Source organism: Mus musculus, chromosome 19 (genome assembly GCF_000001635.26).
Source record: "Mus musculus strain C57BL/6J chromosome 19, GRCm38.p6 C57BL/6J".
Lineage (NCBI taxonomy): Eukaryota > Metazoa > Chordata > Mammalia > Rodentia > Muridae > Mus > Mus musculus.
The window spans coordinates 4,929,410-4,952,136 of record NC_000085.6 but is presented as its reverse complement, the minus strand read 5'-3'; the positions used below and the strand labels follow the sequence as shown (position 1 = coordinate 4,952,136).

Here is a 22,727-nt window from a genome sequence, read left to right as displayed (position 1 = left end):
TTTTGAAAGTTTGTGTGTTTTCAGAAAAAAATGACCAAACACTGAAGTTAAAGTGGCCCTGACAAGATTCATCCTCAAGGATGCTGAGGTGTATATCTGTTCCAGCATCCTGCCAGGTCCAGATGTTTGCTCAAGGATGCAGAGGTGTATATCTGTTCCAGCATCCTGCCAGGTCCAGATGTTTGCTCAAAAGTCTGCTTCCAGGACAGCTTCAAAGTGGCCTCTGTGTGGTGTAGCCTCACAGACTGCCTCAGCAAGGCCTGCACTTTCCTAGCCTGGATGATCCCACAGAGCCTGGACAGTGAATGAAATAGCCAGCTCTCCCAGGACTGGGCCAGCATCCCAGTTTTCTTGGGGTCCTCAAAGATGTCGTTACCCTCAGCAGCAAGAACACCATCTAAAGAACACAAAGCCTTCATCCCTGTGACAGGTGGGGTGGGTGGCTGTTGTCAGTTATTGGTCAGTTTGTTGGTGGCTGTGGTTAGGGAAGAGACCAAAGAGAAGAAATTAGATTCAGAGATCTCTTTCTCTCCCTCTTTCTCCTAATCCTTCTTTCACCCATATCTAGTGTTACAGGTGAAAACAGAAAGGGAAAGGGGGAGTGAAAAGGAAATGAAGGGTGGATTTTTTTTTGAAGATTTACTTATTTATCATATGTAAGTACACTGTAGCTGTCTTCAGACACTCCAGAAGAGGGTGTCAGATCTCATTACAGATGGTTGTGAACCACCATGTGGTTGCTGGGATTTGAACTCAGGACCTTCGGAAGAACAGTCAGTGCTCTTAACCATTGAGCCATCTCTCCAGCCTGAAGACTGGATTTTATATTTACTTTTAAACTAAAAAAAAAACAAAAAACAAAAAAACAAAAAAACCCAACAAGTTTCAAATACTTTAGATTTGTATGGATTTTTATATGATGATAGAAAATTTAAAGTTATGGAGATCTATTCAGATTAACAAATCTAATTTAAGATGTATGTCTACCACTTAAGTCCTTGCTTATTGCTCTACACCAAACTACAAAAATTTAGTTAAGTAACAACATATGTCTGATAAATAAACTGATGCCGTCAGGACCTCTCAAATCTATGACATCACATAGGCTACAGCATACCCTACAGACCTGTTGTCAAGACGACAGCTACCATGTTCCCAGAATCCACTTGGCTCACCTCCCACCTTTACCTGTGTTACGCCATTTTTCATATAAATAAGGGGAACGCCCCTCCCCCCTCCCCCTCCTCTCTTTCTGCCACCACCTTGTGTCTCCCTCCCAATAAAACGTCCTCCACGTGGAACTATCTTGGCCTAGTGTGCTGTTGAGATGTGACCCGTCATTCTAACACATCATAAACTATATTGATAACCATATCCTTTAGTGCATCCAGAACTATACTTGTGGTCATGCTAGGCACTGATACAGTTGATTGTAGAAGTTGGCTTTAACTATGTTCATAGCAATCTTATTTATAATAGCCAGAAGCTGGAAAGAAACCAGATGTCCCTCAACAGAAGAATGGATACAGAAAATGTGGTACATTTACACAATGGAGTACTACTCAGCTATTAAAAACAATGAATTTCTGAAATTCCTAGGCAAATGGATGGACCTGGAGGGCATCATCCTGAGTGAGGTAACCCAATCACAAAAGAACTCACATGATATGCACTCACTGATAAGTGGATATTAGCCCAGAAACTTAGAATACCCAAGATACAATTTGCAAAACACATGCAACTCAAGAAGAACAAAGACCAAAGTGTAGACACTTCGCCCCTTCTTAGAATTGGGAGCAAGGTATCCATGGAGAGGATTGCAGAGACAAAGTTTGGAGTTGAGACCAAAGGATGGATCATCCAGAGACCACTCCACCCAGGGGTCCATACCATAATCAGCCACCAAGTGCAGACACTGTTTCATGCGTCAGCAAGATTTTGCTGGGAGGACCCTGATGTGGCTGTCTCTTGTGAGGCTATGCCAGTGCCTGGCAAACACAGAAGTGGATGCTCACAGTCAGCTATTTGATGGAACACAGGATCCCCAATGAAGGAGCTAGAAAGAGTGCCCAGGGAGCTGAGGGGGTCTGCAACCCTATAGGTGGAACAACAATATGAATTGACCAGTGCCCCCAGAGCTCGTGTCTCTAGCTGCATATGTAGCAGAAGATGGCCTAGTCGGCCATCATTGGAAAAAGAGGCCCCTTGGTTTTGCAAACTTTTTATGCCTCAGTACAGGGGAAACACCAGGGCCAAGAAGTGGGAGTTGGTGGGTAGAGGAGCAGGGCAGGGGGAGGGTATAGGGGACTTTTGGGATAGTATTTGAAATGTAAATGAAGTAAATACCTAATAAAAAATGGAAAAAAAGAAGTCAGTTTTATTTGGCCTCCTATGTATGTTCTCAAAGTTAAGCAGAATAAGTCACTAGAAACAAGCTGAGTTTGTCTATTTAGATGTAGTTTAGATAGGTGGTCCTCAAACACTTCAGAAGTCTGCAGAATATCGCACTTAAAACATTTAATAAAATAGCTTTTTATGATAGACAGACGCATCAGTTCCTGGTAGCACCCTTAATCTCCTCCAAAGATGATGAAGGGCACAGAAGGTCACCATCTGGAGGTTGCCACTTTAAATGTGGCAAAGCTGGCCCACTGGGCTACACCCAGCCCTTGACTGCTGACAGCACACCATCCTAACTGTGGACAAGCTGGACACTGGAAAGTCGATCGTCCCACTTTGCCTAGACAAGGTAGGACAGTCTCTCCCTCTCTCCCTCTCCCTCCCTCTCTCTCTCTCTCTCTCTCACACACACACACACACACACACACATCACATGGCTCCTGCTGCACAAAAAAGTCTGTCAGATCTTCTGGGCCTGATGCTCCCACTGACACAGAGGAACCTGGGGTTGAAAGAACCTAGTGGGGAAACCCCCACTCAATTTTCGTTCAGTGTGCACCCAAGAATCACGAACAGACGACCATCTTGATGTAAAAGCATGAGGTAGTTTAATGATGGAGCTCCGGGCCGACACGTATCTCCCACAGGAGACAGAGGTGTCGACCACATGGTGGAGCCATAATGGCGGAGCTCCGGTTCAAAACGTATCTCACACGGGAGACAGTGGTTTCGACCATGAGGCTTGGAAGCTAGGGACTTTTATAGAAAAGGGGTGGGGCTGGGGAGGAATTGGCACGGTTTCACATGATTGGCCCATTTAAACATCAACAGACTGTCAGAAGGGCGGGAGATAGGGAGGCACTAGGCCAGTCAGGACATGTAACGACGAGCCTGCCCGGGCATGTTCTGGCCTGTTCTGCTATGTTCTCAGCCCCAGGTTTTAAAGCTCACAAACAACTCTTTGGGCTATTTGACATAAATTACATGAATCACATGTCTCAAGTTTTATTTCCTTTCAGGGTGACTGTCCAGGTAGCCAGTCAGCCACGATTTTTATCAGACTCAGAGGCTGCTTGTTCTGCACTTGCTGTTTACTCAGGCGAAACTCATCCTTCTCAGGTCTCCGGTGAGGTTGAAGACTAGATTGTTATAGTTCCATCCATTTAATAGCAGAGACCAAGGCTTCGGTTGCTTTCTCAGTTCTCTTCCTGTGTAAAAATCAGGCCACAGGCCTCACTCTCCTAGAACTGCATGTCTGTCTTACAGTCTACCTCATTAGCAGACTCAGAAAAGATAAGAAGCTTAAGTTGTGAAGATTTAAGATGTGGTTTAGGGTCTAAGAAGGTTGGTAAGTGCAAGATATGACGGCCGAAGGACACAGGGAGGTGATAAGAAAGTGATTTAAGGTCTATAAAAAGAATGAAATGTCTCAGAGAGATACTGGAATAATTTCTCCAAAGTTGCCAGATACAAATGGACTGACTGGACATTGTAAATATAATTCTGACCCTGATTGTTCTCATAATTGTTCCTATTGCATATATTTTATTGATGTTAGAGATAAAGCTACATCTTGGACTAAAAGAGGAAGATGTTTGGATAACTCTCCCCGACACATTTATAAATCGGCTGTGACAGAATGTCCCCGTATTCTCAATTGTTAATTTCTGTGCAGGGACACCAGGGTGGCAGGATATGTAAGTGTGTGTTGCTTCCTCAGTTGCCCAAAGAGAAAGGCAAAGTGCCATGGGGGAGGTGTGGAGGAGGTCGTAGCCCTCAGTCTGGTCAAAAGGCTACACTACTGAAAGCAGTCTTGCTGCTGATTGGCTCAGGGTATGCTATGGAATCTCTCCCACTATGCTGATAGCTTCGTTGACTGAAAAAGAAGCCTGGCATTTGAGCAGTAAAGTGCTGGTGGCTGAAGCAGAGGCCCAGGAAGTGAGATCAGAGGGACTAAGGCAGAATGAGAACAGGGCAGAGAGGTAGAACAAAGAGAGCCACAGAGAGAGGCGCAGTGGCAGGAAGCTGGTCGAGACTAATGGACTAGCTGAAGGACTGCCCCAGCAAACAGACCAACAGCCTCGCACTATATAGATGTCTTCCATGCTTTTATTCTTAAACCCCAAGTGGGACCCCGAAATTCCTGCAATAATTTTTTGGTTTATTTATTTTTATGTGTATGAGTGTTTTGCTTGCACGCATGTATGTGCGCCACAAACACATCTGGAGCCTGTAAAGAGCAGAAGAGGACATTGATTCCCTTGGAATTCAAGTTACTGATGGTTGTGAGCCACCATGTGGGTTCTGGGAACTGAACTTGGGTCCTCTGCAATAGCAACAAGTGCTCTTGACCATGAGCCCTCTCCTCAGCCCCTCAGCCCAGCGTGAAGCCATTCATCTTCTCTCATACTGTGCAACCTCCGAGATCTCAGGAGGATTCCCTAGAGTCATAGCACTGTGCGGTCTCAAGAACCTAGCTGTCTTCCATGTTAGTGTCTATGAAGAGAAAACTTATAATTTTGGGTCTTATAGCATTGTGGTATCTAAGCTCAAGAAATTCAGGGCTGAAGAATAGACCCAGGTGGATCCAGGCACAGCCAGATCCACCCTGTAGCTAAGAATGTCCGGCCATAAAAGATAAAAAAGAAAGTGCAGGAACTAGCTAGGGATATCAGGACCAAATGGCCATCTGGCAGGATGGCGCCTCCCGGGTGACACTTCCCTATAGCCCACCATAAATCTTACACTGACTAGGTGTCCTGCTGACCTCGAGAATTCCAAGCCTTTGTGCCCCCTACACCTTAACTAGCAAGTACTGCCCTGTTAATTTGTAATCACCTCGCCGACAAATTCCTTCGGCTCCCTCCCTTTTTGGTTTTTGCCTTTATAAGCCTGTAAGAAGTTTGGGCTGGGGTCGAACTCCCCTGCCCCCTGCGCGGTGCATGAGTTTCGACCCCAGCATGCTGGCTTGAGCACTCTTTTGTCGTTTGTGTATGTGTGTGCCATTAAAAGCCTCGTGTTGTTACAATGAGTAAGGTCTGAGTGTCCCACTGGGTGCGCGCCGCGCCGCTCCGATCGGGATCTTTCATCCACAGAGATACTTGCATTTTGCTGTTCTGCTTGTCAAATCCAGGTACCCTGGGCCTTCTTCTCGGCTGTGAGTCTCTTATGGACCCCCTTCTGAAGCATATAATTACCAAGGCTCTCCATATCACCAATACCTTGATTAGCTGTGGTGGCCACAGCACAAAGTAGATACACTGCTGTCACCCTGACCCTGTGGATGCTTGATGGCGTGATAGCAGGTAAGGCCAGATTGCCTCTGCTTTGTCTCCCCAGATCCATGTGAGGAGCCTGTCTGACCTCTGACCTCCAGCATAGGCTTAAGACAACAGTTTTCCCTTGTCTCTCCCAAATGCCCAGCTAGGAGTTTGCTGCTGTGGCTTTTTGTTAGTTTGATTTCTTTATTTTTTTCAAGAAGATTTATTTTATTTTACGTGTCTGTGTGTGTGCATATGCCCACATACATGCAAGTGCCCACAGAGGCCTTAACAGGGTGTCAGATCTCCTGGCGCTGGAGATAGCAGCAGTGGTGAGCTGCCTGATGTTGGTGCTGGGAGCTAGACTGCTAAGCCATCTCTCCGGACCGTTTTGTCTTGAGACAGCATCTTGTTTGTAACCCTGGAACTGGCTGGCCTGGAACTCACTGTGTAGACCACAGTGGCTTTGAATGGACAGAAATCCACTTGCTGATACCTCTTGAACGCTGGAATAAAACTGGTGGTGTGGGAGCCCTTCTGCTTCCCACCTGGACTGGGCCAGCATCAGGTATATCCGGAAACTGTAACCCAGAAAAAACCGTTGAGTCTTGGCAAACTCTTAATCCTTTACTGTTGGGTGGTAACAATGGGAGTTTCAATTGTTGGCTCTGTACTTGTGAAACCTGAAGCAAGCATCCCTCCCTCTCTGGGACCCATTTCCTCGATGTAAACTGAATAATAATAAGTCTCTGGCGGATGGTGTTGGGTTACAGAAGGGGGACTGCCTCTATAGTACAGGCCTTCAGAGTAGAAACCATCCTCCAGTGAGGGATTTGTGTGGCCTTCTGAGTGGCATCGAGGAAGTTCCTTTATGACCAACGAGTGAGTTTCTTTGGCTCAAAACAGTTGGCAAAGCAGTTGGTGTTTTTCATGGTCTTAGGCAGGGAGTTAGTGGAATGGATGTGGGGCTTAGAGAGTCTGGGAGTTTGGGGGTGAGATTGCATTTGCTCCCTTTTAGGAACAAGTGAGTCAACTTCCACTCATCCTCTGTGGCAGGAGTCACAGGCCATGTTCTCTGCGCATAGGTCCTTGATTTCCTCGGAAAACACATTTCAAACTCTGGGGCTAGGGCAGAGGTGTAGTTTGGTTGGTAAAGTGCTAGCCTAGCACCTGTGAATCACTGTGTTTGATCCCAGGCACTGAATAAACTAGGTGTGGTGCCTCACACCTGTAATCCCGGCACGGGAAAAATGAAAAGCGGAGGCAGGAGACTCAGAAGGTTGTCCTCTGAGTTCAAGGGTAGCCTGAACTGCCTCAGAACAAATGAGCAATTCAGGGGTTAACTGGCCATTGGGATATCGTTCCAGACCAGGAGGTACTAAGCAGAAGAGACCACAACTGAGTCTCTCTCTCTCTCTCTCTCTCTCTCTCTCTTTTTATTAGATATTTTCTTTATTTACATTTCAAATGTTATCCCCTTTCCTAGTTTCCCTCCCGAAAATCCCCTATCCCTTCCTCCCACCCCCTGCTCACTAACCCACCCACTCCCACTCCCTGGACCAAGCATTCCCCTATACTGGGACAGGACCAAGGGCCTCTCCTCCCATTGATGACCGACTAGGCCATCCTCTGCTACATATGCAGCTAGAGCCATGAGTCTCTCCGTGTGTTTTCTTTGATTGGTGGTTTAGTCTCAGGGAGCTCTGAGGTTACCAGTTAGTTCATATTGTTGTTCCTCCTATAGGGCTGCAAACCCTTTCAGCTCCTTGGGTACCTCATCTAGCTCCTTCATTGGGGACCCTGTGCTCTGTCTAATGGATGACTGTGAGCATCTACTTCTGTATTAGCCAGGCACTGGCAGAACCTCTCAGGAAACAGCTATATATCAGACTCCTATCAGCAAGCTCTTCTTGGCATCTGCAATAGTGTCTGGGTTTGGTAGTTGCACAACTGAGTCCATCTCTAGTTCATGGCAGCTTTCAAAGTCAGGAGTTCATCAGGTTTGGCGGCCCTTGCTTTTAACTCCAGCTTTTTGGAGGCTAGTCTGATGATGTACATGGTGAGCTCCAGGCCATTCAGGGGTATACAGTGAGACTCTCAAAACTAACAAACAAGCAAACAAAGTAAGGGGACTAGAGATGGCTCAGTGGCTAAGTGCAATGGCTGCTTGCTCTTTCAGAGAGCCTGGGTTTTTATTATTATTATTATTATTATTATTATTATTATTATTATTAGACAGGGTTTCTCTGTATAGTCCTGGCTGTCCTGTAACTCACTCTGTAGACCAGGCTGGCCTTGAACTCAGAAATCCGCCTGCCTCTGCCTCCCAAGTGCTGGGATTAAAGGCTTGCGCCACCACTGCCCAGCTCTGGGTTTGATACTTAGCACTGGCATGGTGGCTCACAACTGTTTGTAACTCCAGTCCCAGAGAATTCGAGTTTCTGGCCTCTGTTGGCACCAGGTAGGCATACAAGTGGTGCACAACCATACACGGAAGCAAAATACTCATATACATGAAAATAGATTTAATATAAAAAAAATAATGAGTCGTTCAAGGGCTGGAGATGTTGGTAAGTGGTAAAGTGTTTATCAAGGTGTATGAAGCCATGGGCCAGATCCTCTCTTGGTTCCTTTGTAGCAAGCCATTTCTGTAAATCTGTTTTGTGGCATCGGGGACAGGGGTGACAGGCCACAATTATCGTACCCGCCTTCCAAGGATTACAGGACTTAATTTGCCCAAATTCAACCCAGAGAGCCTGGTACTGACAGAAGAAAGCCTGTGGCCCTGAGGGACCGAGCACCCCAAAGTGGGCTTTCCTTTGAGGCTTTGCAAAGGATAGAAGCATGCTGTTGGGAGGGGAGGTCAGTGATTCATGTCTCTGGACACCAAGGAGGCCAGAGCTCACTGATTGTTGCACAGAGAGAAAGTGGTCGCGCTGAACTGAAAGACAGATCTGCACTCGAGACAACCGCAGTGGCTTTCCTCAGCCTCCACGGGTGATGCACCTTCCTCCGCCTCTTCTAGTAGTTTCCTTCCCTCTGTTTGCTCTGGGCTTCTCTGTAATTCCGAGATTTCCCCATAAAGGAGGCGGGGTCTTGGAGCAGCGGGTGGGCAGTCGCTAGTCTTAGGTTGGGAAAAGGAGCCTCTAGATTACTGTGTGAAAGGAGGCTCCGGTCTCGGGGAGAACCTAGAAGACCCCAGAATGAGGGTGAGGTGTCCGGAGCCTGGAATAAGAGAGGGGTCTTGTAGACAACCTCTTTGGCTTCCCAGACTACAGCCAGGCTTAAGCCGCAGGAGGCGGAGCCTCGGGGTAAGGTGGGGCCTCTAGGGGCGGAGCCGGGGCGGGGCGTGGGGCAAGGGGTGGGGCGTGGAGGTTTGTGTGCACATCCCTCCCTCCTCCGGGCCTCGGGTGTCCCCGTGACGAGGCTGCACCGAGCAGCCGCGGGCCGGGCCCATCCCGCCGCGGCAGTCCCGGGGCGCAGTAGAGGTGAGGCGGGTGGGGGCCAGCAGCACACAGAGAGCCCCAGAACGCCGCCAGGTGAGGCTGGCGAGGTGGGGGGCGGGGGGCTGTGTTGGGCGTGCGTTGGGGGCGTGTTTGAGTATCTGGGGGTGGCGGGGTTAAGAGAGCGGGTCTGAGGGCTGGCGCCTGTGGCTGTTAGCGCGGAGGCGCGTCTCTGCCGTAGGAGTTCTTGGGTATGCTGTGCCAGTCTAGGCACTGCCCGCGGGACTGACAGCGTGCGCGCGCGTATTTGTGAGGGGCCGCCTGGTGTGTATCTGCGTATGCTGTCATTGTGCCCTTCCCGAGCACGGGGTGCAGGCCTGCCTCTGCGCAGACCTTCCAACGTTGGGGCTGTTAACAGCCTGCGGGCGACTGACTCTGCTGCAGGAGGTGCCCGACTGGGGAGCGCCGCCCCCACAGGCCTCCAGAGACCTAAGCGGCCTGAGGACCACAGACAGACACCTGAGGGAGGGAGGGATCTGGAGGCCTGCCTGCATTGCCAGGCTAAGATAGGGAGACTGAGTCAGGTGGGTGGTAAGACAAAGGCAGACAGATAGAGGAAGGATAGAAGTAGGGACCGGAGTGGGGCGAGAACAGGCAGAAAAGGACGTGCTGGGAGGACAGAGAGTCATTGAGAACAGACAGACTGACAGAGGCCTAGACCTGCTGCAAAAAGGGCAATAAGATTAGAATGAAGACAGACACCCAAGAACCTGACAGAGAGCTTAACTGAGGTCTTGGGGTTAAGAGCTTAAGCCAGGAATTAAGTCTGAGTCTAGAGGTCTCTTAAGTCCTGGCTGCCCCTCTGCCAAACACATTCCATCCAAAGTTGGTATATTGCTCTAACCGACCAAACACTCTGACTCTGATTTTGCCATTTGTTTCTTGGTCTTGTCTCACCAGTCTCCCTCCTTGGTATCCCAGCAACCTCACCATTTGGGGGAAAGGAAGTAGTTATAATAACAAGTGTTGACGGACCATTCTTGCCTTGTGTCTAGCCAGAGCCTGAGAGGAGCTGGGGTGGGAAGTTGCAAGGTTCTTTTCTCTTCTCCCACTGTGCTCAGAATGGTGCTGGAAGGAAACCCTGACGTGGGATCCCCCCGGACCTCAGACCTCCAGCACCCGGGGAGCCAGGGCTCTTGCATCCTGTCTTGTCCTGGTGAAGAAGCACTGGCAGGCGAGGAGCCCATCAAGTATGGTGAACTCATCGTTCTGGGGTGAGCCTCCCTAGTCCAGGAGTGATGTGCTTGGGTAACTGTCCCTCAGGTCAGCCAAGATAACAGTGTGCACCGGCTGCTCTCCCAGGACTCTCTGCTTCTTGCCACTTTCCCAGAAGAAGAGCAAAAGTGATCAAACCCATTTCTGTTGTTTTGTTTTGGAGACAGGGTTTCTCATAGCCTTGGCCTGGAACTTGATGAGTAGACCAGGGTAGCCTTGAACTCGGAGATCCACCTGTCTCTGCCTCCCAAGTACTGGGATTAGAGGTATACACCACAACCAGCAGCCGGAGGCAATTCTTAAAGCTGCTCACCACAGTTTGTAATCAGCTAAGAAAAAGAATAGCAAAAAAAGAGTCTGTAAAGCACCTACTGTGTGTAAGTGTGGGATAAAGAATTCTGATTCTGCACAAAAGGTTCCAATTCTACTTCAGCAAGTTGTCAAACTTTCCTGTGCTTTTGTGTCCTTTTTTTTTTTTTTTTTTTTTTTTTTTTTTTTTTTTTGGTTTTTCGAGACAGGGTTTCTCTGTATAGCCCTGGCTGTCCACTTTGTAGACCAGGCTGGCCTCGAACTCAGAAATCTGCCTGCCTCCGCCTCCCGAGTGCTGGGATTAAAGGCGTGCACCACCACGCCCGGCTTGTGTCCTCATTTTGAAGACAAGGTTGATTCTAGCCTCCCAAAGCTTACCTGAAAGAAAGAAAGGTGGAAGAGATTTTTGTAAAGTACATAGACTGGTACTCAGCACATACCAAGCATCTGGGAGGCAGGTAGTACGAAGTTGTGGACATTACTTCATCTCAACCCTCACAAAGATGCTGCGAGGAAGGAGGTGAAGTAAATGAGGCTCAGAGAGGGGAAGTGACTGGTCCAAAAGCACACAGCTCATAAGTGGGAGGGTTGGGATTTGAACCCAGATCTTCTTAATTGTAGGTCTAGCACACTACACTAAGCTGCAGCTCCTCCTCGCATTACAGACGAGAAAGTGGAGGTTATTACAGAGAAATCGATGGGGCTTGCTCTGGTCTTTGCCTGCCTGGACACCTGCATCTTCCATGAAACCCTTCCCCCAGACACAGATGTGTCTCCCTCTGCTGATCCGCTGTCAGATCATGGTGAAGATTAACTATGTAGCACTGGCTGTCACTTGGTCACTTTTATGTGCCACCTTGCCTTTTTTCAAATACCCACAATAGCCAACTCATATCAAGACCTTGCTATAAGAGTAGCAAACTCTATCAAGCATTTTAAAGCACTTTATCTTGTTTAGTTCTCAAAATCAATATTCCAAGTAGGTTCTGACAGATGAGTTCCATTTTATAGAGGTTGTGTGATGAGTTGAAGAGTGGATGTGTGCCAGGCTCCTGTGAGCCCTCAGCCTGTATCCTGGCCTGTCTCCCTCTAGGCTTGCCACTGCTGGTACGTGAGAAGTGCTCACAAGGGTAAATGAGATGTTCCTCATGGAGGAGCGTATATCTGAAAAGCAGCTGCTTCACGTCCTGACAGAGGGAAGGGCTGTATTTCTATCTGGGTGAAGGCAGCTCTCTGTCCTAAGAGGAGGAGGGAAGCCACACTGTGCACAGTGCTACGAGGGAACACATGGAAATCACAGAGGCTGGCGTAGTGCACACACCTGACTCCCAGCACTCACGAGGGAGCAACCATGGTTGCCCCCAAAATCAACAAAAAGAAGAGAGAGGGAATAAAGGAGAGAGATGAGAGAAAAGAAAATAGGAGATATAGAGAAGAACCCCACACCTCGAGAGGCAGAATCTCTGGATGGGTCTAGCGAATATGAATTTAAACAAACTCACCAGGAAATTCTAATTGGTCCTATATTTGGCATCTTCTTGTCTCCCTTTTTGAGACAGGGTCTCACAGAGCTCAGGCCGGCTTCCATCACTCTCCCTATGTAGCTGAAGATGACCTTGAGCTCCTGATCTGTATTCCTCCCAAGTTACAGGCATGAGCCAGCAGACTGCAGTCTGTGGTGCTGGGACTGCAGGCATGAGCCAGCAGACTGCAGTCTGTGGTGCTGGGACTGCAGGCATGAGCCAGCAGACTGCAGTCTGTGGTGCTGGGACTGCAGGCATGAGCCAGCAGACTGCAGTCTGTGGTGCTGGGACTGCAGGCATGAGCCAGCAGACTGCAGTCTGTGGTGCTGGGACTGCAGGCATGAGCCAGCAGACTGCAGTCTGTGGTGCTGGGACTGCAGGCATGAGCCAGCAGACTGCAGTCTGTGGTGCTGGGACTGCAGGCATGAGCCAGCAGACTGCAGTCTGTGGTGCTGGGACTGCAGGCATGAGCCAGCAGACTGCAGTCTGTGGTGCTGGGACTGCAGGCATGAGCCAGCAGACTGCAGTCTGTGGTGCTGGGACTGCAGGCATGAGCCAGCAGACTGCAGTCTGTGGTGCTGGGACTGCAGGCATGAGCCAGCAGACTGCAGTCTGTGGTGCTGGGATTACAGGCATGAGCCAGCAGACTTCGGTCTGTGGTGCTGGGATTGGAACGCAGGGTGTTGCTCATGCTAGGCCAGTACTCTACCCACCGAGCTCCACCCCCAGCCCTAGGTTCAGCCACTTCTGATATTCTTCTCCAAAGCTTTCTGTGCCTCCCCACTTCTTAGAGAAAAGCATTCTTAGCTTGTTATTCTTATCACTATACCACCCAAGTCACTAAATCTTAGTCCTCAGGGCCTTGGCTCAAAACCCAATAATTTTTGGCAAATCTAGGTGAGTGTGACTACAGTCCAGTGACCACAGTCCAGCCTTTTGTTGTTGTTGCTGCTGCTGTTATTGTCTTTGCTTCTTAGCTTGAGACAACTCATTTTACCTCCCTGGGCTTTCACTTGTCTAATTTATAAAGTAGGAAGAAAGCCATTTGCCTGGCAGGACATTCTGCAGATTCCATTAGGTAATTAAAAACACGAAGGATCAGGAAAAGAGGCAGCCATCCCCAGCAGCAATCAAGGCAATGGCTCACCTCAGCCTTGATTCTCATGGTCATTCCCCCTGAATAAAAGCTGGAAAGAAAGGTGGAAATTAGACACGTGTGGAGATAATGAGGAGGAATTAGAAGGTGTTTTCTTCTTGGTCATTTTCGGACGCCGTATGATGAAAGCTCCTTTGCTGCAGATGAAGTCTTTACAGTTCTTCAAGGCCCAACATAGGTGTTTCCTCTCCCGGAATCCTGATTCTGGGGTTATTCCCACCTCCTCCCACTGGGCCTTGTGTGTGCTTGACTTGTGCCTGGGTCATGGCAGGCGGTGCCTGGGTTCCCTGAGAAGCTGAGGCTCAGTCCTTTCCTCCACTGAGCATGGCCGTGGTGCATCAGCTTTGCCACCCTAGCACCTGCTGTTACAGCTGAGGTATGCAGGGAACACTTGGCCCTTTAAAGGAGGGACCCCCACCTGCTACCCCTCAATTTAGCCATTTGCCATTCGGGGATTTTCTAGGTTTAGATGGTTCTAGCCCTTGTTCATCAAGGTAGGGTCTGCCCCAAGTTGGCAGTTTCCTTCGGGTCTCTTACGGGCTCACTCTCTCCTTTCTCTCCTTCCACCATCTCTTCACCACCACATCCACAGCTACAATGGGTGTCTGGCAAGTGGAGACAAGGGCCGCCGCCGAAGCCGCCTGGCACTGAGCCGCCGGCCACATGCCAACGGAGTGAAGCCAGATGTCATGCACCACATCTCCACACCACTCGTCTCCAAGGCAAGCCGCTCCTCCCAGTAGACTGAACGCCATCCTGTCCTTTGTGCCCAGACCTAGGTCTTCAGTCTTTTACCTGCCATGGCCTCTTTGGAGCAGGGGAGCCCACTGGGTCATTACTCACTCAGGAAATGGTGCTGATGGGTCTGGAGAGATGATGGCTCAGTAGGGTAAGAGGGCTTGCTGTGCAAGCACGAGGATTTGAGTCTGGATTCCCAGCACTTGCCAATTAAAAGCATGTGTGGCTATAACCCCAGGACTGTTGAGGGCGAAGACAGGAAGGTAGCTGGGGCTTGCTGGCTCTCATCCTAACCCAAAACCACAAGCTCCGGGTTCAGTGACAGACATAAATCGGGATAATGGCAGGCACCCAATGGCCTCTGTGGGCACACCCATGCACATGCATGCACGTGTACCACAGAACAGATACACCCCAAAATGGTGATAATAGACATCCTCTGCAGTGTGCCCAACCCCTAACAGCCTTTCAAATACTTCTTGGCTGCCATGCCCCATTTGTTGGTTAGATGTTTTACTTATTAACATTTTTAAAATTTATTTTTATGTTTGTAGATGTATGAGTGCTTGCATGAATGTGTATGCACTGTAAGCATGCAGTGCCTGTGGAGGCCAGAAGAAGGTATGGACCTGGAGATACAAACCCGTGTAAGCTGCCATATGGGTGTTAGGAATCAAACCAGGGTCCACTGCAAGAGCAGCCAGTGATCCTAATCACTGAGTCATCTCTCTAGCACCTATCAGCATTATTCTAGAGGTAGCCAACGCTCCAAGAGTGGGATGTGATGTCACACAATGTATTAGGGTTCTCTAGAGAAATGGAACATATAGAATGAATCTCTGTCTGCCTGTATGTCTTTCTCTGTTTGTGTTGGCCTATGGGGGAATTTATTAGAATAGCTTACAGGCTGTGGTCCAGCTAATCCAACAATGGCTGTCTGCCAATGGAAGGAGGGTCCAAGAAGCCAGCAGATGTTCAGTGTATAAGGATGAATGTTTCAGCTGATCTTCACCTGAATCCCAAAAAAGTGGACTGTAATGCCAGTGAAGGAATGGACCTGCTAGGGAGCGGGAAAGCAAGCAGGCAGAGAGCTTCTTCCTCTATGTCCTTTGTGGATAGGCAGCCAGCAGAAGGTGTAGCCCAGATTAAAGGTGGATTTTCCCCCTTGATAAGATCTTGATTAAAGGTTGTCTTCCTACCTCAAATATCCAGATTAGAAGTGGGTCTCACCACTTCAAATGATTTTTTTTTTCGAGACAGGGTCTCTCTGTAGCCCTGGCTGTCCTGGAATTCACTCTGTAGACCAGGCTGGCCTCGAATTTAGAAATCCACCTGCCTCTGCCTCCTGAGTACTGGAATTAAAGGTGTGTGCCACCACGTCCGGCTTACTTCAAATGATTTAATGAAGCAAAAATCCCTCACAGGTGTGCCCGCCCATTCATTGGGTTTTAGTTCATTCCAGACACTGACAACTAAGGACAGCTCCTACACACAGTACCACAGAGAAACCTTTGGCTTCAGAGAGTTAGTGTGGAAGTTAAATCTCCTCTGTCTGCAGCCCTGTGACTGAGGTCCAGTTCTCCTCTCTGACGTGTAACTTCCAACTGTAAAAATGGGACAGTAGGCACATTTTTTCTGAGGTAACTGAAGGATTAAACAAGAGAACCAGTTCAGAGCTCCTTTTATACAAGTCTCCTCTGTATAGGCCGGAGCCTTCCCTTCCTGGGAGTGGCTATTGGCCTAGAGCAGGCCTCTGGATCAGAAGTTTACACCTCTCCTGTACCCTGAGAAGTGACTGCCTTCTCTCCACCAGGCCCTGAGTAACCGAGGCCAGCACAGCATCTCATTCACACTGTCCCGGAGTCACTCAGTCATAGTGGAGTACACACATGACAGCGACAAAGACATGTTCCAGGTATGTCCAGCCCCCCAACCTCTGCTCTGCAGGTGTTCAGGATCAGGTCACAGGCAAAGGGCCTGGGAAAGATGTTTCTGAGCACTCAGTGTAGTGGAACGCCCTTCAGATGGAAAGTAGGATGTCTTAGACGGGGTGGCTGACTTTGCAGTCAATACCAAGTCAGCAGCCCTCAGAGTCAAGACTTCTAAAGAGTAGGAGGCTCTAGGGCTTTGCAGTTCAGAGTATAAGGGGGAAGCCCCATCATGCCTAGTTAGGTGCTAGCTCTGTGCACTTAGCATTGGGTGACTGTGGGCAGGAGTCATTTAACATCTCTGAATATTGTTTTCCTCATCTGTAAAATGAGGCCCATAGTAGTCTCACCCCATGAGTGGCTGAGGTCTTGTACCTAAAATGCTTAGCTTAGGCCTAGCGAGCTAGGTTAGAGGTTAAGAGCACTTCTTGCTCTTGCAAAGGACTCAGACTCAGTTCTCAGCACCTACATCTGCTGGCTTATAGCTGCCTGTGACTCAGTTCCCAGGGAGCCCATGCCCTCTGGCCTACATAGGTGCTTGCACACATGTAGTGCAATAAAGTCACTCAGAAACACATACATATGCAAACATAAGAAGCAGAGTATGGTAGCTTACCTCTTTAATACTAGCACTTGGGAGGTAGAGATAAGTGAATTTGAAGCTAACCTGCTATCTATAGCACATTCGTAGCCAGTGCAGGCTACACAGTAAGACCCTGCTTAATAAAAGCAACAGCAACAAGAGCTGGGTAGTTGTATACACAACTTTAATCCCAGGACATGGAGGCAGAGGCAGAGTGAGGGTGTGTCTCAGAGCTGTGGGCCACAGAGCAGAAGTTGGTTCATACCACAGAGACCTGCACGCAAGCCCACAGGGTCTAGACTCTAGAGTTGTGCACTGTTCTCTTTAGGACTAGCATCTTCATTTTTTGGTAGCTATGGGTGACAATGGGTGAGAGCACTGTGAAATTTGCCTGTGCATGTGTTCTGGCCCTCCTTCCTTATAGATTGGCCGCTCTACTGAAAACATGATTGACTTTGTGGTAACAGACACATCTCCTGGTGGAGGGGCTACAGAGGGCCCTTCTGCCCAAAGTACCATCTCCCGCTATGCCTGCAGAATTCTCTGTGACCGCCGGCCACCCTATACTGCCCGAATCTACGCTGCTGGCTTTGATGCCTCTAGCAACATCTTTCTTGGAGTGAGTGATTCCCCCCAGTATGGCTAGCCCTTCAACAGAGAGCTGAGGGGAGGGAGGCTGGGGAGATGCTGCATCCTGGAGTGATGGACCAGTACATAGCCATCCTCCTGTTTACTCTCCCGTAAGGCTTAGCAGCCTTTTTTTTTTTTTTTTTTTTTTGAAGAAGCAAAGGGAAGAACAAAGAGGTCAAGTGGTGCCCAGGACCTGAAATACTCTCTGGGAAACCCCAGACCTGGAAGCCGGGGGTGGGGGGTGGGGGTGGGGGTGGGGGTGGTTTAACACCATCTCTATCATGCAACCTTCTGGGAACTCTTGGAGTTGTGAGCTTATCCTTCATGTGGTCCTAGGAGCGGGCAGCCAAATGGAGGACTCCGGATGGTCTGATGGACGGCTTGACAACCAATGGGGTTCTGGTGATGCACCCAGCAGGTGGCTTCTCCGAGGACTCTGCCCCAGGTGTCTGGAGGGAGATTTCTGTCTGCGGGAATGTGTACACGCTGCGGGATAGCCGATCAGCTCAGCAGCGGGGGAAGCTGGTAGGTGGCCTCCTCCATTTCTCCCCACTCTTCCCAGGCCCCCAGCATCAGTTCCTTGCCTTTCCACACTGGGAGATGATCTACAGTGCTTCTCTCTGAGAGAGTTCCACCAGGCTCTGCTCGGTGAGCTCCAGGCTCAGACCGTTCCCCACACTTGTCACCTACTGCACAGACAGGACCACAGCAAGGTCCCTAGGAATGCTTTGAGACTGCTGGGGATGCAGCAGGTGATATGTAACAGAGCCATGCAAATGCACTGTGTGGAACCAAATGGCTCTGAGGCTGCCAGCAGCTTAGAACATCACAGCGTTTTCCAAGGGTGACCCTTGGCCTGTGCATGAGCAGTGTGTATCCCAGAGTGCTGGCAGCTCAAGTGTGTCGCTCACATTTGGGGAGGGTGTGAATCTCTCCCAGCAGGAGTAAGAGGGCCTTGGGAGTAATTCTTACACTGCTGGTCAGGAAGTGCCCCTTTGATGCTACTCGGAGCACTAGTGTTGGGAGCTGGGAGTAAGTTTTAGGAAAAAACATAGGGCCGTATAGCTCTGTTCATTGACTGGGCCACAGAATTCTCCCCAGGTGTCAGCACATGGGAAGATTATGAGTTCTCAGCCAGCCTGCACACACAGCAAGAGCCTGTCTCACAATCAAACCAGAGGCTGGAGAGATGGCTCAGTGGTAAGAGCACTGGCTGTCCTTTCAGAAGACCCAGGTTTAATTCCCAGCACCCACATGGTGGCTTACAGCCATCCATAACTCTAGATCTTGGGGATCCAACACCTCTTTCTGGCCTCCATGGGCACCAGGCATGCATGTAACGCACAGACATATGTGCAGGCAAGACACCCATAAAGTTAGAAATGAAAAAGACAAAACAAAACGAACCACGCACATGAATGTAACACAGATATATGCTTGTTATGTGCCCACTGTTTACCAGGCATCGATTGGTCCATGTTTTTTCAGTTGACTTATTTAATATTCACAAGGCCCACTTGAGATATGGAAGCCACTTTGAGGTCCAGGAGACCAAGATACAGAAGTTAAATTATTTTCTTGGTAACCCTGAGTAAGTGAATGGCGAGATCGGGATTCAAATTGGGGCTCTCTGGCTCTAGAGTTCTTGCTTTGATTCTTGGCCTGTGGGACACTCACTCGCTTTGGGCTCAGTACCCATATTCTCCATGGAAAGTATTTGTTTTCTTTGTCATATCCTACTTCTGACATTCTGGGAGAGCTTTGGAAAACGTTTCGGAAAAAACCTTGCTTTGGGCCAGACCTCCTGATTTGACCTGTGGAGATACCAAAGCCCAGGCCCTGCTGAGAGTAAGGGGCTGTATGTATTTGGGGGCATCTGCCTTCCTTGTCTCAGCTGGCCTGCTGGCCTAGGGTGTTCTCTTCAGGGAATGTCACTGGCCAGATAGGTGGCTTCTCTGGGGTGAGGCTGCCCGTTGGCAGGGCCAGAGAGCTCTTGGGCTAAGGCCTTCTGCTGCCTCCGGCAGGTGGAAAACGAATCCAACGTCCTGCAAGACGGTTCGCTCATCGACCTGTGTGGGGCCACACTGTTGTGGCGCACTCCGGCTGGGTTGCTGAGGGCACCCACACTGAAACAACTAGAGGCCCAGCGACAGGAGGCCAACGCAGCACGGCCCCAGTGCCCCGTGGGCCTTAGCACCTTGGCCTTCCCCAGCCCAGCCCGTGGCCGCACAGCACCCGACAAACAGCAACCCTGGGTCTACGTCCGTTGTGGTCATGTCCATGGCTATCACGGCTGGGGCTGCCGGAGGGAACAAGGCCCCCAGGAGCGAGAGTGTCCTCTCTGCCGCCTTGTGGGACCCTATGTGCCCCTGTGGCTCGGTCAGGAGGCCGGTCTCTGCCTGGACCCTGGGCCACCCAGCCACGCTTTTGCACCCTGTGGCCACGTCTGTTCTGAGAAGACTGCCCGCTACTGGGCTCAGACACCGCTGCCGCACGGCACCCATGCTTTCCACGCTGCCTGCCCCTTCTGTGGAGCTTGGCTCACCGGTGAGCTTGGCTGTGTCCGCCTCATTTTCCAGGGGCCACTGGACTAGGCTCTCCGGGACCCTTGCTGCCATGCTCGCCTGCCCACCCAGGTCCCCCATCTCCTGCTGTTCAGAGGGAGCTCTGCATGTGGGACTCTGCCTGCTGGCAATAACCACGCCAGTTGGAAGCATTGGATGGGCTGTGGCCCTCCCCTCGGCTCTCGCCTCTCAGAGGGTCACTGAGATCTCGATCCCAGGCATACTGATAGGGACTTTAGCACCAGCTCTGCCCCAGGCTGATGGAGGGCACCCCATGCCTCTGCCCTCCCTGGAGTACCCTACATCATGCCGCATACACTGTGCCCCTGGGGGAATGAAGGGGCCATGGCCCCCGACCTCCAGCTTAGACTGGTTGTGCCCTGAACCTGCCAATGCAGGAACAGCTATTCCTCCCTCCTGCTGCTGCTGCCGTGGGTTACTCTATAAACCTTGCTGCTCAGCTGCCCTTAAAGATCCACGTGTCCCGAATGCATGCAATACCTCCAGCCCCTAGTGAGTAAGTAACAAGTGGGCAGGCAGGCAGGCTGAGATCAGCTTTTGCTGACTTCCAGTACAGGCAGGATAGTGACAAGTGGGGGACACATGGACAGTCAGGCTCTCTACCTAGTGGAGGGTGGACAGCTTCATGTTTGTTTGGATCGGGGAATTCTAGGGCTTGGGAGCAGCCCTTGCTGGGTTTGGGAAAGTAAGAGGCTTCATGGAGGTGGGTAAAACAGGAGCTCAGCCTCCATGGTGGCTTGGAATCTTACAGGCCCACAAGGTAAGGGGTCTGTACCCTCTTCGCGTAGGTTCAGGGTAAAGAAGCAGGGGTGGAGAAACAGATTAAGGGGAGCACGGGGTGTGGCTATGCATAATGGTGAATTCAGACCCTCATTTATGGGCAGCTCATTGCTCCCCAGCACCGTCTCTGAAACAAGGGCTACCACTGCTGAATGTTCACTGCGTGCCCCACCCAGCCTAACAGGAACCACAGCTGCATCCACGGCACCAGGGCTCTGCTTCCCCAAGATGTTGTTATTTAATCCAGTGATCTGGGAAAGGAGATTGGCCCTACTTGGGTTCTTAGAGCGAGAATTATAACCTAGCTGGAAGCTGTTATTGAAAGCCACAACCGCCCCTCTCAGATCATACTAAGGCTGGGCAAGACCGAGGCAAGGCAGGTTAGGGTCTGTTTCCTGGGAAAGCTGAGAAACAGAGAGATAGCTATCCACTCAACCAGTGCCTAGGGTCATAAGAGCCCCGGCGATGAGCAAGGGCTTCCGGTCAGAGGAGGGACCTAGGGGACTATTGCCAGACTAGGATTACAACATCCTGCTGGCCATCTGTACCTGCTGGGGTTGCTGTGCGAATGAATGGCAGACACTGTAGAGATAGGATGGAGTATGGAGGGCAGCCTGGGTGAGGGAACTAACATAAGACGGCAGGGAGAAGGCTTCACAGCCAACATGCAGGTCAGCAGAAAAAAGGAGAAGGGACCAGGGTTAGGCTGGGACCTGGTGGGCCTTGGTGACTATGAGAGTGAAGTTAGTGATGAGTCCCTCCCTGTGCCTCCTGTGTGAGCCAGGGCTTCCTTTGAGCCAAGGGCTAAGATGGGGTTTTCCCCTGACCATACAAGGAAAACTAAACCAGGAAAACTGGTAGACAAAATAGAGAGGGGAAAAAAAGGAAGTGGCTCTGAGTGTAGGACTGATGTCCTTAGAGCAAGACAGAAGCCAGAGCCTCAGGGAGACGAAGATTCCACAGGAGTGTACCTAAAGCCACACAGCTGCTGGTTGAGGCCATAAAGACCAGATGGGCTGTTGATAGGGAGCCACCAAAGGGTAGTCAAAGTGTCATATGGCTACAGTGCGAAGCATGGCAGAACTGTTGGGGATATTTCAACCCTTCCACGAAACACTGGAAATGGAACTCTACCCAGTTCTTGCTAACAATCATGTTGGGGTCCAGGCACGGGAACACATTCCGATCTCATTTCTGGTGTTGAATCTCAGACTCTGGGAGAAAGAACCAACAAAACGTACTTGACTGGGCTCTAGGAAGAACTCAGGCTGGTGGTAGAAGCCAGAGCTCGGAGCTTCAGATTCCAGGATTGTTCAATGGAATGACAATCTCTAAAGCCAAGCATGGTGGCATGTGCTGGTAATTCCAGCGTTTTGGTAGGCTTTAAGGAAGGAGGGCTGTGTTCAATGCTAGCCTGGGCTACATGGCAAGACCCTGTCTCAAACAAACAAAAACAAAAAGTATTTTCATTACCAGATGGATGCAAACGTACAGAAAAGCCATGACCCATTAAAACAGAATGTGGGGTGTGTGTGTGTGTGCGTGTGAGAGAGAGGTGGGGGGAAGAGAGAATATGTGTGAGTGAGAGAAAGAAGGAGAGAGAGAATGTGTGTGTGAAAAAGAGAGAGGAGAAAGAGAAGGAGAGAGAGAGAGAGAGAAAATGTGTGTTGTGTGTGTGTTGCTGCAGGAGTGGAAACTGTATAGTGGAAGGTCTTATAAAATCAAAGGTCCTCTCACCTGTGCAATTGGTACAACAGTGATATGTTATCTCAGGGTTTTTGCAAGAATTAAATGAAATTCTATATGGCAAGCCGCTGGTAAAGGACTTCATTTAACATGCACTCCTGTTGACTGCGGTTATAACACGACACCATGCAGCTTGGTTGGGGGTCTTGGGCCCTGGGATCCTTCACTTGCCTGAATTTGCCCTTGGTGGCTATGGATAGCCCTTATTTTCCTATCTGGTTACACTTACATTTCAACTGGGTCTCAGTCAGACAACTTTATACCTCGTCTAGAAACAATGAGAACAGGCAAAAGGAAAGAAGAGGACTTTCCTCGGGACACATTTTTACAGAATTCCCCCTTATAATGACACTCACCAATCAGAACCAAGA

General features: G+C 49.8%; 1 protein-coding gene across 4 annotated transcripts; it reads left to right on the top strand.

Moving 5' to 3' along the window:
- The first annotated feature begins 9,009 nt into the window (after window positions 1-9,009).
- Window positions 9,010-22,420, top strand: Peli3 (pellino 3). 4 transcript variants are annotated; one of them, XM_006531745.1, is made up of 7 exons: window positions 9,025-9,148; window positions 10,225-10,377; window positions 13,959-14,088; window positions 15,918-16,019; window positions 17,040-17,234; window positions 17,582-17,770; window positions 19,270-22,420. In XM_006531745.1, the coding sequence occupies exons 2-7, from the start codon at window positions 10,226-10,228 to the stop codon at window positions 19,837-19,839; spliced, it is 1,338 nt and encodes a 445-aa protein (XP_006531808.1). In that variant the 5' UTR covers window positions 9,025-9,148; window position 10,225; the 3' UTR covers window positions 19,840-22,420. The 4 variants fall into 4 exon arrangements, with proteins under 4 accessions (NP_001334351.1, XP_006531809.1, XP_006531808.1 ...); NM_172835.3 differs by having other exon boundaries at window positions 9,045-9,199; window positions 19,270-20,282; NM_001347422.1 differs by lacking the exon at window positions 15,918-16,019 and having other exon boundaries at window positions 9,010-9,148.
- Window positions 22,421-22,727: the final 307 nt, after the last annotated feature.